Genomic DNA, 17,927 nt, shown 5'->3' with positions numbered 1-17,927 from the left:
GAGTCCATTACAGTATTTCAAAGAATTTTCTGCAGGTCTTCGTTTTTCAATGTTTTTTTCCTCTCAATGTTACTCCTGCCGTCCTTCTGTTTTACGTTAGCGTAAACAAGTTTTTGAGTAAATTGAAAACTTTATTTCGATGTTTATTAATGTAGTCATTTTTCTGAAATTTACAGTGACTCATGACCGGTAAAAACGCACCGTGAAGAATGCGAGAAGGTGATTCGAGCTTATTAAGAATTTAAAGACTGGAGTGACTCTTGTTGGTCACTTTCTAAAACCAGAGTATCACTGCTTCGTGTACTGCTCTGTAGAAAGAGAATCTCTGACTTTATTTACGGATGTTGTCGCAATCATTTAGTTATTTTAATTGCCTGTCAAACACGCATTGCTTTAGCTTGTTTACCCATCGTAAAATCTCTGACAATAAATTGGCAATGATTCGTTTTGATCAAGCCATCTTGGAGGAAATCCACAGACAGAACATTGTGTTAGACAACATTTCGCAATACAAACAGGAAAGCTAAAGTCACCTTCTGCGCGGCTAGAAATAAATACCTGTACGTCTGATATGGCTCGAGGCCAGTTGGAGCGGCGGGCGCCGCCAGCTGGTACCACGCGGGGCCGACGGGTGGCAGCACCTGCAGCGCCGGCCGCTGGTAGGCGGCCGCTGCGTCGTCAGCGCTGGGCGCCACCCGCATTCTGAATGTGGCGCCGTCGGGTGTCATTCCACTGTACACTGGACAAAGGAAACAGCTCCGTGTCAAAAAGTCCGACGTTTTGAAGCAACAACTGTTCTATAACGGCGCGTTGGTAGGGAAGCGGTAAATACATCGTTACTTTTGTTTGAAGCAAAAGTTATTTCACGTGCAAAAGGCAGATGTATCGGAACAGAGGCGCTTACAGAGGAACTGGTTGGTGTATCAACGTTAAAATAATACACACAGAACTATTTATTAAAGGACATCTTCTGACACAATGGGCTGCATTTGAAACTTTTATTAACCACATCGGTATTCGGGAGTAATGTCATACAGAAGAACAATTTACACCTGTCATGCATGTCACTGTTACAAGGATACATATCGTAAGGACACTTATGCTTCTGCTGTTACATAAACAGTTCTTGTGTTGTAGAAATTGATATACTATCATACTCAAAAGTATCCCAACGATCTGAACTGTGTTTCGACAGACTTGTATCCAAGCCACGTAACGTAACACTCTTTCAGGTCCTCTGCTCTACCGTATAGTCGTTTGACTATACAAAATGATTGCTGCAATAGGCCACAAGAGGTAACCACTCCGTATGGCTGTTAATCCAGATTCATATTAATATCACGATAATTCAAATATCAGAAAACATGTTACTAGAGATGACACACACATTACGGTTCTGTACTCCAATTACACTAAATGACATTTCAGAAAGCAAACTTCAGCCGGCCCAAGTGGAGCGCACACGTTCGCCAGACACTATGGGACCTTGTACATGGAAGATCCGCGAAATGTACGTGATTATGACGGGCTGTTGCACGATTTTCCCGCCCCTCGGGACGTGGCACCCGATGATAGTCTGCTGTTGCCCATTACACCCGACGAGCTGACATCGGCCTTGGCACGTGGAGCACCGAACAAGTCGCCTGGACCGGACGGTTTACCCCTGGAATTCTACCGCACTTTTTACCACCTTATGGGTGACAAGTGGCTCCAAATGTTTCAAGACCTGATCCGCCCTGATTTCACTGTCCCCACAGAATTCACAGAAGGCATCTTGATTCCAGTTCCGAAACCGAATGGTGGTTGTAGGTGGCAGGATTTTCGCCCACTCACACTCCTCAACAACGACTACAAGATCTTCGCCCGTATCCTCCGCGCGCGTCTCCACACCGCTATCGGGAAAGCCATCCACACCGATCAGACATGTTTAGGTGGTGTCAGCAACATTCATACGGCGTTAGGAGCATACCGCGACGTAATTGCTTTGACGGCGGCCTGCAAAATACGAGGCGCCCTTGTCGCCGTAGATTTTGACCACGCGTTCGGCCGCGTCGATCACGGCTTCTTACGCGCAGTTTTGCATCGCATGGGGCTCTCTCCGGAGTCTGCACAGGTGGTCCTTCGACTGGTCCACGGAGCGCGCTCCCGCATGATGGTCAACGGTTATCAGTCTGGTCACATTGTTGTTGGACGGTCAGTGCGACAAGGGTGCCCCCTGTCGGGCATATTATTTGCTGCAGCACTTGAACCAGCTTTACATGGTCTACGGCAGCGATTAACTGGTATCTCCTTGCGGGACGTGACCTTTTGTTGTGGTGCATTCGCCGATGACGTGGTGTTCCTGGCCAGATCAGAGGATGAAATGCATATGGCGCTACAGTGGCTACGCCAGTACGGGGCGGTCGCTGGGAGCGTCATCAACGTGAAGAAGACAAAATACATGGATGTCGGAGGGGGGATTTCCCACACAACGGCGGTGCCCTTTGACAAGGTGCCCGTACTCAAGTGTTTAGGAGTGCAATTCTATAGCAATGTCCGACGCACGGCGGCGGCTACGTACCGCCGGATCCTACACCAGACACGTGCTCTGCTGCAGGACAACAAACTGCGTCGCTTGGATATGCTCCTCAGAACACGTTATGTCAACACCTATCTTGTCTCAAAACTGAACTATTTTGCGCATATCCTTCCCTTGACAGCTACGATGGCCGACAGATTTCAAGCAGCATATGGACATTTCGTAAGCACCGGTCTGGTTTTTAAAGTCCGATACGCCACCCTGACACTGCCGCAGCGGGCGGGCGGTATTGGTTTAATTCACGTATATAACCGTGCGCGATCGCTTTATCTCAACACTATGCGTCGCACGTGGACCTCTGCCCACGCCACTCTGACGGGCACCCTGATAGCGGAAGTGGCACCACACTCTCTGCATCCCCCGGTTTCTGTAGGACACATTTCACCGGCACTCACCCACATCAGAGACTTCTTTGTTGACTTCAGCTACTTACGTTCAGAACTTCCGACGACACGGAAGCCCAGCACAAAAGACTATTATCGCCTCTATCAGCAGCGGCAACCTGTAAATACGGTCACCCACAGACACCCTGAAGTTGCCTGGAACACGGTGTGGCGAGCGGTACACACGCCTTTTCTATCTACGACGGTGCGTTCATTGTGGTACGTAGTTGTGAATGGGAAGTTCGCTACTCGTCAGAGGTTACATTCCATACATCTGACGGACGACCCCTTGTGTCCGACATGCTCAGTCGCTGACTCGGATGCACACCGTCTGACGTGTGCCGCGACCAGCGAGTGCTGGCTACTGACGCAGCGCATGCTGGCATTACTCTTGCGGCGATTGCCGGAGTCTATCTCCCCTGATGACGTATTGCGCCCCGACGTCGTATACTTTCCATCAACCAGAACGAACGCCGTTAACTGGCTAAAAGGCATGGCCGTTTACTACATATTTTGCGATGCTCCCAAAGGCACACTCGACTTTTGGTCCCTATTGATGACGACACATGCAGCTTTCAGCCGCCACCCGAAGTACAGAACTCGTTTCGCAAATTATTTAGGTTCATTATTTGCGGATCCTCCTGCTCACTGGGGCGTTCCGGGTATGAGACGCTGAAAATGAAGAAGAATCCTGGAGCATATTGATCGTCTACGGACGGAATAGGGGGGAACCCCTCCCAACAGACGAGAAGACGACTCGGACGCTCGGCTACGGCAGTTGTAGGATCTTTCTTTGTAATGAAACAAAAATAAATCTATAATACACAAAAAAATGTTATAAAAATTAAAGAAATAAATAAATAAAAAGAACAACATCGACAAACCCACTCCATCCTCTTCCTGATCCTTCGATCCTCGAACTCGAACACGTTGCTTGGGCGTGGCGGCGGGATGGCCAGGCTTCGGGTGTCGACCCCTGCCCTACCCGTCGTCCTGCTCCTGCAGCGGTTCATTAGGAAAAAAAAAAAAAAAAAAAAAAAAAAAAAAAAAAAAAAAAAAAAAAAAAAAGTGGCCGTGCTGTTAAAGGCGCTGCAGTCTGGAACCGCAAGACCGCTACGGTCGCAGGTTCGAATCCTGCCTCGGGCATGGATGTTTGTGATGTCCTTAGGTTAGTTAGGTTTAAGTAGTTCTAAGTTCTAGGGGACTGATGACCTCAGCATTTGAGTCCCATAGTGCTCAGAGCCATTTGAACCAAAGCAAACTTCAAACTTGAAATTAGATTATGAACATTTTTGTACTGGACTGGGACCCGCAAGACCAGTCCAGAAACTATTGTTCCTATTAACTAACCACGAAAAATCTTAAAAATGATATCAATCACAAATAACAAATGTGCTCTGGTCTAAACTTGAAAAGACACAGCATAAAACTTTGTGTTATACTGGGATTTCAACCCAGCACATAACCCTACTGTTAACCTAGCACAATCAAATGTTAGCTCCCAAAAAGTTTCACCAGTAGCGAGATGACAAACTGAAATATCGAGATGGAAAACTTTTGCCTTTCCCAGATTTGAACATGGCACATATCGTCGTTGCCTGCTAACCACGAACAGGCGTTAAAAATCGCTTTATTTCATCAACAATGAAATATGCATGTAGCTAAACCGGAAATAACGCGGCGAAAATTGGAAATTTCTGTGCTAGTTGGGAGTTGAAGCCTACACATGCGTTGTTGACTACACACAAAACGGCTTTGACTAATTCTTTTTCACCATCAACTAAGAAAGGCGTATTTGAATCCAAGGGCGGATTAAGGGGGGGTCGGAGGGGGCGACCGCCCCCCCCCCCCCCGCCCCCGAGAATTGAAACTAAATTAAAATTTTAAAAAATGGCTCTGAGCACAATGGGACTTAACATCTGTGGTCATCAGTCCCCTAGAACTTAGAACTACTTAACCCTAACCAACGTAAGGACATCACACACATCCATGCCCGAGGCAGGATTCGAACCTGCGACCGTAGCGGTCGCACGGCTCCAGACTGTAGCACCTAGAACCTCCCGGCCACCTCGGCTGGTTAAATGTAAATCAAATAGCAATTGTATTAATCTGCGCCAAGCACTCGAATTTTGGGGTCTTGGTCAGCGGATTTGTTCATTTAATTGAGTATTCCCCAAGCCTCCTTACTTTGTGGGCCCAGGAGAGTGTACTACGTGTACTACCTGTCCCTCTCCTGCAACAACTGTGGACTAGTGATGGGGAGCTCGTGAATGAGTCGTTCAAATGAACGCTTCACTCCAGTGAAGTGTTAACTAACCACTCAATTTCAAAGAACTGGTACTTCAAATTCTTCAGATAGCACACTCCACACTTTTTTCTAGTTCACTCACCCTCTTCCCCTCTCCCTCCTCCCAGTACATCGGCGCTACGTCACTCATTCCCCCTTCACTTCAGTCCTCCCTCTACTGCCTGTCGACGAATCGCGCGGTGTTTCTGGGGAACGATAGGGTTAGTTGGGGTAGCGGTGATGAGGGGCGAGGGGAAGGTGGCGTCAGCTGCTTCCTGCAGTGCTGACATCATTACCAGCGACTATTTGTCCAGTTATACTTCGCGTCTACGGGTAAGCTACCGTTGGCAGCGCTTGCAGACAAATGAATATTAAAATACAAACGAAGAGGCTGGCTGTGTGAGCACGCACAGCCAACATGAAAATAAAATGCTTACCTTGTGAGTCTGGGACTGAAGCATGCGTGGAATCCACGCTTGAAAGATAATCGTTCATGTAGGAATGTTTATCTCGTACACATAATTGAAATAGTTACACTAAATGTGAATCTGAGGATACACATATATATTTATGAATAAACATCAACGGATTTGGTGAATCTTCAGAGATTTCCGTTTAAAAACATGATTTGTTCCACTTTTTTCCCTGTCAGGCTATTTCTTCTGTCAGTTATAAGGTGTCCTGCCTTCCAGAACGCTCTTTCACACGGCGTGGCGGTTGCGACAATACACAGTCGTATTTTTGCAAGTTCAAAGAGCGAGGGGTATACTGACAGCCGTTCAGACCACCACTGAAGTGGATTGCCTTGTCTCTGTAGCAGGGGCTCTTGTAAGTATTTGTCCACTTCCACTATTGCAGCAGCTCTCGGGTGTGGATTACTCTGCAGCCTGGAAAACACTTCATCAAATTCGAGCCAGAGACTGGAAGTAGATTCAGTGGTTGGAACTGAGATTGTTGCAGTAGCAGTGGATGTGTTCGTCACAAATTTCTCACAGTGCCTGACCAGGTTTAATTTCACCTTCTCAGCTGAATTTTTATCAGAAAAACCATGTAATTTGAACCGGGGATTTAATGAAGTTGCTTCCGCGAAAATGGAATTTTCCTCTATATTTCTAAATCGTCGTTTTAGGTCTTCAGCTAACTTTTCAGCCATCTGTTGCACGTCTACATGAATTTCAGTGTTATTAACAAACCTGCAACACCATTTTTTCAACGAGCGACTAAGGAGTATAACTTTAGAAGCAGTGACAACATTTTCACTTGACATTTCCTCAGTGCAGTCTTTGAAAACTTTCAACAGGTCACAGGCTTGTGTTACACTTGCAATGTCCTCTGCAGTCAGATTTGGAAGATCCGGATAATTCAGAGTGATAACTGTCATTAGGGAATTCTTAACCTCGATTATTCTTCGCAGCGTATCATAGGTTGAATTTCATCTTGTAACAGTGTCCTGTTTTAGTGTCAGAACTGGCTCTTTTAACTGTTCCTGCATCTTTTTCAGTTTCGTGCAGGCCTGCGAACTTCTTTTAAAAAATTCAACAATTTTTTTTACTTTATTCAGAATGGGTTGAATGTGCGGAAGCCCATTCTGAACAATTAAATTGAGTGTGTGCGCAAAGCAGGGGATGTGTTTCCAGGCTGTGAGTCTTATAGCTGCCACAATATTAGCAGCATTGTCGCTGACAACACACACGACTTTTTCTTGTATGTCCCATTCCCTTGTGACACGTAGCAGTTCTTCCGAGAGTTTTTCTGACGTGTGCCTTTCGTCGTATTTAAAGCACTCTAGGAGGGAAGACGCCAGCTCCAGGTCTTTAACGTAGTGTGCTGTCACCGACAAATAACTCTCATTTGTAGTTGAGGTCCACCCATCCATTGTCAGCACAACCGCTTCCGCAGAATTAATTTTGGCTCTCACAATTTCTTTCATCATGGCCTACTGTTGTTGTAGCAGCGTATTGGAAATGGTCTTCCGAGATGGCATTCTGTAAGCACCATTCAGTTTGCCTACAAAACTTTGGAAATGTTTGCTTTCCACTATGTTGAAGGGCAAATAATCCTTTACAACAGTCTGCAGAAGTGCGAAATCTACTTCCTGATTTCTTTTGTTAGAAAGAGGTTTCGGAAAATACATGGGTAATGTTCCGTGATATTGGGGTCTGCTTTCTGATACTGAAGTGATACTGTTATTTTCTGGCACCAACTGCTGTTCGCTTCTGGCATTTGCTGATGTTGGTTCCGGATTGTCCGGATTTTTTATCCAAGAAATATCGGAAGATGCAGGAGCAGGGGGCGCTAAGCGCCTGACTGACAATGACACTGTTGGGTGCAGCACTCGAAAATGACGCGCTAGATTAAATGTATTTCCTCCTTTATATGAAATACACTTAGAACAATAATTGCACTTTGCTTTCCCGTCACCTAAATCGGCGAAGAAACCCCAAAGCTCACTACTTTTACGCGACCGCGAGTTGCTAGCCATTGTATAAGAGCGAACAGACACAAAAACTGCTTTCCAAAGAAAATAAAGAGGGATTTTACCTGAAATCGCACCAATGATTACAGGTGACAGTTTACGTTTTGAATTTGGAGGGTTATTATTCTCAACAAAAATAAAATCTACAGGAAAACGTCTGAATAATTACTTAATGTAGGTATATAGACTTTGTAACAGTGGTAAACATACTCATTCTATTTTGGATTGAATTTTAAAAGGAACAATATTGCACTGCATTTCGTTGGTAGCCTTAGTTTGTATTACGAAGCTTTATTGTACGAGCGAGGCGAAGCGAGCGTAGCCGCGGCTGAGCGGCGAACTGGGCAACTTCGCCAGCCTTCCGTACTTCATGAATGAACTACTTCATTTGAACGCTTCACGGCAAAGAGTGAAGTAGTTCACGGGAATGAACGAGCTCGACCCATCTCTACTGTGGACGCCAGATGTCGGCAGGGCTTTCCGACCTGCCACAGCAGCACGCGCGCCTCGTGTCCCTTAGGGCACTGCCTGCTTTGTCCCATTGTTGACATTGCTACTATTGTTAGAATGCTTACAAAATGGAGAGCAGAAGACGCAAACAAAACAATTCTGCCAGACTGTACAACTGAGTGTTTGCAGTTTTGCACCCCAGAAATTTTTCCTACATTAGATCTTTGATGCTGACCCTTTCTTCTCTCCCGTGTCAACTGCAACAGCAGAAAAATCTTTCTCAACACTCAAACTCACTAAGAATTGGTTGAGAACTCGTTGTCTATATCGCTAAACAGGGACTGCTTTTTGCATGTCCAAAGAGACATCATTATAAAGTAATAAAAATTATAGGTAGCTATATTGAGAATGTCGGAAAAAACAGAATATATCTGTTTTATTAAGTACAGATAATGTTTAATATAATGATAGTTATTGTTCTGTGATGTAAAATGATTGAGTAATTAGCATTCACACACTTAGATTACAATTTTGTATAAAAACTGAAAAAAGTGGGAGTCAGATCCTAATGTGCATGAAAAATGCCAAATATACACGGTATCATTGTGAATAGGATTGAAAATAAAAATCAGAAAAAGATATTTGAGTATCTATTTAAGACTTCACAATTATCATCAATTATTATTTTCAAAATATGAGTAATTTATATAGGGCGGTCCATTGATCGTGACCAGGCCAAATATCTCACGAAATAAGCGTCAAACGAAAAAACTACAAAGAACGAAGCTTGTCTAGCTTGAAGGGCGAAACCAGATGGCGCTATGGATGGCCCGGTAGATGGCGCAGCCATAGATCAAACGGATGTCAACTGCGTTTTTTTAAAATAGGAACCTCCACTTTTTATTACGCATTCGTGCAGTACGTAAAGAATACATGGAAGAGTCCTGGAGATACTAGAAGGTATCAGGTAGATCATATAATGGTAAGACAGCGATTTAGGAACCAGGTTTTAAATTGTAAGACATTTCCAGGGGCAGATGTGGACTCTGACCACAATCTATTGGTTATGAACTGTAGATTAAAACTGAAGAAACTGCAAAAAGGTGGGAATTTAAGGAGATGGGACATTGATAAACTGACTAAACCAGAGGTTGTAGAGAGTTTCAGGGAGAGCATAAGGCAACAATTGACAGGGATGGGGGAAAGAAATACATTAGAAGGAGAATGGGTAGCTTTGAGAGATTAAATAGTGAAGGCAGCAAACGATCAAGTAGGTAAAAAGACGAGGGCAAGTAGAAATCCTTGGATAACAGAAGAAATATTGAATTTAATTGATGAAAAGTGAAAATATATAAATGCAGTAAATGAAGCAGGCAAAAGGAATACAAACGTCTCAAAAATGAGATCGACAGGAAGTGCAGGGATGGCTAGAGGACAAATGTAAGGATGTAGAGGCTTATCTCACTAGGGGCAAGATTGATACTGACTACAGGAAAATTAGAGAGACCTTTGGAGAAAAGAGAACCACTTGTATGAATATCAAGAGCTCGGATGGAAACCCAGTTCTAAGCAAAGAAAGCAAAGCAGAAAGGTGGAAGGAGTATATAGAGGGTCTATACAAGGGCGATGTACTTGAGGGTACTATTATGGAAATGGAAGAGGATGTAGATGAAGATGAAATGGGAGATATGATACTGCGTGAAGAGTTTGACAGAGCACTGGAAGACCTAAGTCGAAACAAGGCCCTGGGATTAGACAACATTCCATTAGAACTACTGACAGCCTTGGGAGAGCCAGTCATGACAAAACTCTACCATCCGGTGAGCAAGATGTATGAAACCGGCGAAATATCCTCAGACTTCAAGAAGAATATAATAATTCCAATCCCAAAGAAAGCAGGTGTTGACAGATGTGAAAATTACCGAACTATCAGTTTAATAAGTCACAGCTGCAAAATATTAACGCGAATTCTTTACAGACGAATGGAAAAACTGGTAGAAGCCGACCTCGGGGAAGATCAGTTTGGATTCCATAGAAATGTTGGAACACGTGAGGCAATACTGACCTTACGCCTTATCTTAGAAGAAAGCTTAAGGAAATTCAAACCTACGTTTCTAGCACTTGTGGACTTAGAGAAAGCTTTTCACAATGTTGACTGGAATACTCTCTCTCAAATTCTGAAGGTGGCAGGGGTAAAATACAGGGAGCGAAAGGCTATTTACAATTTGTACAGAAACCAGATGGCAGTTATAAGAATCGAGAGACACGAAAGGGAAGCCGTGGTTGGGAAGGGAGTGAGACAGGGTTGTAGCCTCTCCCCGATGTTATTCAATCTGTATATTGAGCAAGCAGTAAAGTAAACAAAAGAAAAATTTGGAGTAGGTGTTAAAATCCATGTAGAAGAAATAAAAACCTTAAGGTTCGCCGATGACATTGTAATTCTGTCAGAGACAGCAAAGGACTTGGAAGAGCAGTTGAACGGAATGGACAGTGTCTTGAAAGGAGGATATAAGATGAACATCAACAAAAGCAAAACGAGGATAATGGAATGTAGTCGAATTAAGTGGGGTGATGCTGAGGGAATTAGATTAAGAAATGAGACACAAAGTAGTAAAGGAGTTTTGCTATTTGGGGAGCAAAATAACTGACGATGGTCGAAGTAGAGAGGATATAACATGTAGACTGGCAATGGTAAGGAAAGCGTTTCTGAAGAAGAGGAATTTGTTAACATCGAGTATGGATTTAAGTGTCAAAGTCGTTTCTGAAAGTATTTGTATGGAGTGTAGCCATGTATGGAAGTGAAACATGGACGATAAATAGTTTGGACAAGAAGAGTATAGAAGCTTTCCAAATATGGTGCTACAGAAGAATGCTGAAGATTAGATGTGTAGATCACATAACTAATGAGGAGGTATTTAATAGAATAGGGGAGAAGAGGAGTTTGTGGCACAACTTGACAAGAAGAAGGGACCGGTTGGTAGGTTACGTTCTGAGGCATCAAGGGATCACAAATTTAGCATTGGAGGGCAGCGTGGAGGGTAAAAATCGTAGAGGGAGACCAAGAGATGAATACACTAAGCCCTTTCAGAAGGATGTAGGTTGCAGTAAGTACTGGGAGATGAAGAAACTTGCACAGGATAGAGTAGCATGGAGAGCTGCATCAAACCAGTCTCAGGACTGAAGACCACAACAACAGCAACAACGTAAAGAAATATGAATGTTTTAGTTGGACCACTTTTTTCGCTTTGTGATAGATGGCGCTGTAATAGTCACAAACGTATACGTACGTCGTATCACGTAACATTCCGCCAGTGAGGACGGTATTTGCTTCGTTGTTGAAGGGGAGGGAAAATACTTTCAACGTGGTACACCTTAGAAAGTACGGCAAGATTTATCAGAGTAATTTTTATATCTAGAGAATTCTCTCTTAATACCGCTTGGAGGCTGTTGAGCTTCATTATCAAATTCCAGGCTCCTGTCTTCGTAAGACATTTGCTACACCGCATCCCCAGAAGTTTGATGCTATCTGCTTGCTCCACTGGACCGGTTTCAACGAATCCTATCCCTCTGCCTTACAGCAAAATGCTAGATTTACCGACCCTGATTTTAACTTCAGAACAGTAACTATAAGCTTGAATCACGTCCTCCATTCTCATGAGATCGGTTGAATCAGTCATCTGCACTACCAGGTCATATCTACATAAATATTTCTGGCCTCCACTTTCAGTTCCAGGAAGCCTGACAAATAATTATCATAGAAGAGCCTCGATCGATATCGAGTACAGCAGCATCGAGAGGGCACAACCTCTTCGTATCGACCCTAGAGTTGGAATTCTCGCTGTACATTATGCATTTACAAGAATTTTGAAATTACGTACGCGTTTAGCCTCCAGATAATATTTTCAAAAAATAGCCTCATTTCCATTTTCGACACGACGTGTATGAGGTAGTTATGATGGACTCTGTGAGAAGCTTTGTTCATATGGTTCAAATGGCTCTGAGGACTACGGGACTTAGCATCTGAGGTCATCAGTCCCCTAGAACGTCGAACTACTTAAACCTAACTAACCCAAGGACATCACACACATTCATGCCAGAGGCAGGATTCAAACCTGCGACCGTAGCGATCACGCGGTACCAAGAAGCTTTGTCCGTGGCTGACGACACGATGGCCACTCTGCAGTTCGATGCCGAAACGACAGCCGTCACATCCCGGTATTCCTCCAGAGCTCGCTGTATTGTCTGCCTGGGGACGGCACACGTCTGATATTGGACGATAAGACGACCAGCAGTTGCGTTCAATCGAACGACCTGTAACCTAGTAACCAGCGTGTAGTTAGCGTTCAGAAGCGACACAGGACGCATGTTCTGCAAATCACTAGCGCAGCCCAGTTTAGGAAGCACCACTATAAGCCCTGTTAGGCAGATGTATGTATTTCGTCGAGCACAGCGGACAACGAATTGCCGATTAAATTCCAGTACTTTAAGTAAGACTCTACTGGTAACGCTTCGAACGCTTCGAACAGTTCCTCTTCAGTAATTTAAGTTCGCAGTTCTGCATACTCAGCTTACATCACAGTTGGTTCAATGCAACTTAAAAATGCCATACTTGTGTCGTCGTCAGTCCTCTGAAGCAAGCATGTGCAAACTTTATGACGTCCTATTGGCAGGTGAGTTATCTTCCATAACCATTTCGGAGAGAGCTTATGTGGAGACGGCGATCTCTCTTCAATTCGGCCAGAATGTGGAAAAGCGCTGTTTCTCGATCCCTCTACTTGCTGGCGTTTCAGAGTGATTACTTTGGCCTTCATCCGTGGCATACTGGCGACGTCTGCGCGTAGTTCTCTTAGAAACTGGAAGTAGAATTGAATTGTATGCCATCCCCACAGTTTCTTTTCAGAAGCTAAGCTTTTTAGTAAAGATCGTATTTTAGGTTTTGCGTGTGCTACCACCATTCCAGCTTAGTTGTGTAGCGTCGATTGTTCCTTAGGCAAATTTCCCAGCTTCGCTTAAACTCGTGCTCAAGCTCAGCGTCCACCACATGTGACGTACAATTTGCAAATACCTCTGTCCCTAAATGCCCTTTGCTTTGGCGTGCTTAGCCACAACTACCAAATGGTCAGAGTAAGTGACTGGATAAGTTTCGGCGCTAGCTACACTGTTCTTCAATCTACTAGAGGCGTAGATTCCGTCTGTCCTACTCATGGAATGGCTAGTAATATAAGTGAACCAAGATTCCCTCTCGGATGGCTGTGCCAGGTATCCATGAGACGCAGCCCTTTCACTAAGTCTCTCATTTCCACACATATGTTAGGATTGGGTGTTTGGTCGGCGGCGGAAAGAAAGTTGAAATCACCGCGAAGGATGGTGTTCACTTATGCGGGGTTGATTAACTCAACTATGCTTTCCTGACAGAAAGTAGTTCTATCCAGTGTGGCATGCGAACCAGGTCGTGCATAGATATTAATGAGGTGTTTCAACAGAAGTTCCTCGTCCACTCGCTAACTTTTTAACACCTCTAGGTATAATTCCGTCTTTGAAAATGTAGCGGTTCCGCTTTCAGGTCCTCTGTTGACGATGCATTGTACGCCACAATATGTTCCACTCTGTCTGTATGCACTTCTTCCAACAGGAGTATGTCTATCTTCAATGCATTTATAAAATTTACTTGACATTCTATTTTAGCAGTAGCTATTTTAACAGTAGCTATGCTGTATGATTGTAAATAGTCCTAGTATTCATTTCGGTCAATCTTCGATCCACAGCTGTGGGTTAATAAAAGTCATTTTCCATGTCTGCATAAACCCCAACGAGCTCAATTGTACGAGGGTCTTTTTTTTTGTGGTTTTAGGGCGCACAACTTCAACGGTCATTAGCGCCCAGACTACGTTAGGAATGCACCGCGGGTCCCAAGTTTAAAATAGCATCAAAACGGAAAACACGATAAAAGACAGACAGGCATAGGATTAAAAAAAAAGACAGCATAATCAAATGTCCTTAGAGAGGGTTGTCAAGTTGATAAAATGAAGAACGCGAGCAACTGCTCGTGGGTCATCCGCTAGAATGGCATCTAGAGTACATGGCAGGCCAAGATCAAGACGCAGTGTGTTAAAATCCGGACAGGACGTTAAAATGTGGCGGACCGCCAGCAATTGCCCACATGGGCAGAACGGCGCCGGCGCAGCCGTCAGCAGATGGCGATGGCTGAACCGGCAATGTCCAATTCGTAACCGGGCCAAAACTACTTCCTCCCGCCGAGAAGGGCGTGAGGAGGACGTCCAAGCCGCGGGAAGAGGTTTCAAGGCCCGAAGCTTGTTGTCTGTAAGTGCAGCCCAATCGGCATGCCACAGCGATAAAATGCGCCGACAAATGACCCTGCTACAATCTGACGAAGGGACACAACAAGAAGCTGTCCGAGGCTGGAGGACCGCAGCCTTGGCCGCGGCATCTGCAGCTTCGTTCCCAGGGATACCGACATGGCCAGGAACCCACATAAATCTAACCAGAGAACCGACGTCCACCAGCTGCTGAAGAGAGCGTTGGATCCGGTGCACGAAAGGGTGAACCGGGTACGGATCACTGAGGCTCTGGATGGCGCTCAGGGAATCGGAGCAGATGACATATTCAGAATGTCGGTGGCGGCAGATGTAAAGAACAGCCTGGTAGAGGGCAAAGAGCTCAGCTGTGAAGACCAAACAATGGCCATGGAGCCGGTATTTGAAACTTTGTGCCGCGACAATAAAAGAACACCCGACCCCGTCATTGGTCTTAGAGCCATCTGTATAAATGAAGGTCATATTAATGAACTTCGAACGAAGTTCGACAAAACGGGAGTGGTAGACTGAACCGGGGGTAACCTCCTTTGGGAGCGAGCTGAGGTCAAGGTGAACGCGAACCTGAGCCTGGAGCCAAGGTGGCGTGTGGCTCTCGCCCACTCGAAAGGTTGCAGGGAGTGAAAAATTAAGGTGTTGAAGGAGGCGACGAAAGCGAACTCCAGGGGGTAGCAGGGCAGAGACATACAACCCGTATTGACGGTCGAGAGAGTCGTCAAAAAAGGAACGATAAGACGGGTGGTCGGGCATTGCCAGTAGCCGACAGGCATACTGACAAAGCAGTATATCGCGCCGGTAGGTGAGTGGCAATTCACCAGCGTCAGCATGAAGACTCTCGACGGGACTAGTATAAAACGCTCCGATCGCAAGTCGTAAACCCCGATGTTGTATGGAGTTGAGGCGGCGTAAGATGGATGGCCGTGCAGAGGAGTATACGAAGCTCCCATAATCCAGCTTGGAGCGGACGATCGACCGATATAGGCGAAGTAGGACGGTTCGATCCGCTCCCCACGACATACCACTGAGAACACGGAGGACATTTAGAGAACGGGTACAACGGGCAGCCAAATATGACACATGTGGAGACCAGCTAAGTTTCCTGTCAAATGTAAGACCTAAAAATTTTGTTGTCTCCACAAATGGGAGAGCAACGAGACCGAGTCGTAAGGACGGTGGGAGAAACTCTTTGTAGGGCCAGAAGTTAATACAGACCGTCTTCTCGGCAGAAAAACGGAAGCCATTGGCGACACTCCAGGAGTAAAGACGGTCAAGAGAACGCTGAAGACAGCGCTCCAGGAAACACGTACGCTGCGCGCTGCAATAGATGGTAAAATCGTCCACGAAAAGGGAGCCTGATACATCAGCTGGGAGGCAATCCATTATTGGATTGATCGCTATGGCGAAGAGAGCGACGCTCAAAACTGAGCCCTGTGGCACCCCATTCTCCTGGCGAAAGGTGTCTGACAGGACAGAACCCACACGTACCCTGAACTGTCGATCCATTAAAAGGAACGAATAAAAAGAGGGAGGCGACCGCGAAGGCCCCATGTATGCATGGTGCGGAGAATGCCCGCCCTCCAACAGGTGTCGTAAGCCTTCTCCAAATCAAAGAACACAGCCGCGGTCGGGCGCTTCTGCAAGAAGTTATTCATAATGAAGGTCGACAAAGTAACCAGATGGTCAACAGCAGAGCGGCGCCTACGAAATCCACATTGTGCATTGGTAAGTAGGCGTCGAGACTCGAGCAGCCAAACCAAACGGGAGTTAACCATTCGCTCCATCACTTTACAGACAAAGCTGGTAAGCGAGATGGGTCGATAACTGGAAGGCAAGTGCTTGTCCTTCCCCGGCTTACTGATCGGGACAACAATAGACTCGCGCCAGCATGCGGGAACATGTCCCTCAATCCAGATGCGATTGTAAGTACGAAGAAGAAAACATTTACCCGCAGGAGAAAGGTTCTTCAGCACCTGAATATGAATAGAATCAGGCCCCGGAGCGGAGGACTGTGATCGGCCAAGTGCGTTTTCGAGTTCCCTCATGGTGAATGGGGCATTATAACTTTCACGATTCGAGGAGCGGAAGTTAGGTGGCCTAGCCTCCTCTGCCTGTTTGCGGGGGCGGAAGGCAGGGTGGTAATGAGCGGAGCTCGAAACCTCTGCGAAAAAGCGGCCGAAGGCATTGGAGACAGCCTCAGGGGCCACAAGGACGTCATTCGCGACCGTCAAGCCAGAAACTGGTGAGTGGACCTTAGTGCCAGATAGCCAGCACAGGCTACCCGAGACAACAGAAGGAGGAGTAAAACTGTTGAAGGTGCTTGTGAAAGTAGCCCAGCTGGCTTTCTTGCTTTCTTTAATAATACGACGACACTGTGCACGTAATCGTTTATAATTGATACAATTCGCCACTGTAGGGTGGCGTTTAAAGGTGCGTAAAGCACGTCGACGAGCACGTAAAGCGTCTCTACATGCTGCGGTCCACCAGGGGACCGGTACGCGACGTGGAGAAGAAGTAGGGTGAGGGATGGAATATTCAGCAGTAGTGAGAATGACTTCCGTGAGGTGTGCGACCTGATGATCGCAGCTTGTGAAGGTTTGATCCTGAAAGGTCGCCCTGGAAGAGAAGAGCCCCCAGTCTGCTTTGGAGATGGTCCAACTAGATGAGCACGGAGAGGGGGTATGCTGCAGGAGATGGATAACACACGGGAAGTGGTCGCTCGAATATGTATCAGAAAGTGCATACCACTCAAACCGGCGTGCAAGTTGGGGAGTACATATAGAGAGGTCTAAATGGGAATAGGTGTGAGATGTGTCCGAAAGAAAAGTAGGGTCGCCAGTATTGAGGCAGACAAGATTGAGCTGGTTGAAAAGGTCTGCTAACAGGGAGCCCCTCGGGCAGGATGCTGGAGAGCCCCAAAGGGGATGGTGGGCATTGAAGTCTCCAGTTAACAAAAATTGTGCAGGTAGCTGAGCAATAAGTTGCATCATGTCTGCCCTGGTAACGGCAGACGACGATGGAGTGTAAACGGTACAAATGGAAAATGTAAAAGTGGGGAGAGTAATTCGGATGGCAACTGCCTGCAGGCCGGTGTGCAACGTGATGGGATCGTAGTAAATATCATCCCGGACCAGCAACATAGCCCCTCCATGAGCTGGGATACCTACCACAAGGGGTAGGTCAAAACGCACAGAGGTGTAGTGTGCCAAGGCAATTTGATCGCATGGGCGTAGCTTCGTTTCCTGGAGGGCGACGACGAGCGGACGGTGCAAGCGAAGCAGCAACTTCAAGTCCTCTCGGTTGGAGCGAATGCTGCGAATATTCCAGTGAATAAGTGCCATCGTAAGAAGAAAAGGAAGATGAAAGAAGGGGTCACCTCGAAGGCCGCTGAGGGCCTGGCTTCGAGCGAGCACTGCCGCCGCCA

The 17,927-nt window shown here is 46.0% G+C and overlaps 1 protein-coding gene across 1 annotated transcript in view; it reads right to left on the bottom strand.

Annotated features, from left to right (window-relative positions):
* Window positions 1-17,927, bottom strand: part of LOC124622587 — a 164,416-nt gene that overhangs the window by 98,878 nt on the left and 47,611 nt on the right. The window contains exon 3 of the mRNA XM_047148336.1: window positions 559-739. Within this exon, the coding sequence (XP_047004292.1) occupies window positions 559-739 (181 nt within the window). The remainder of the gene's footprint in view (window positions 1-558; window positions 740-17,927) is intronic.

Source organism: Schistocerca americana, chromosome 7 (assembly GCF_021461395.2).
Source record: "Schistocerca americana isolate TAMUIC-IGC-003095 chromosome 7, iqSchAmer2.1, whole genome shotgun sequence".
In the NCBI taxonomy this organism is placed as follows: domain Eukaryota; kingdom Metazoa; phylum Arthropoda; class Insecta; order Orthoptera; family Acrididae; genus Schistocerca; species Schistocerca americana.
This window is presented reverse-complemented; position numbering and strand designations above follow the sequence as displayed.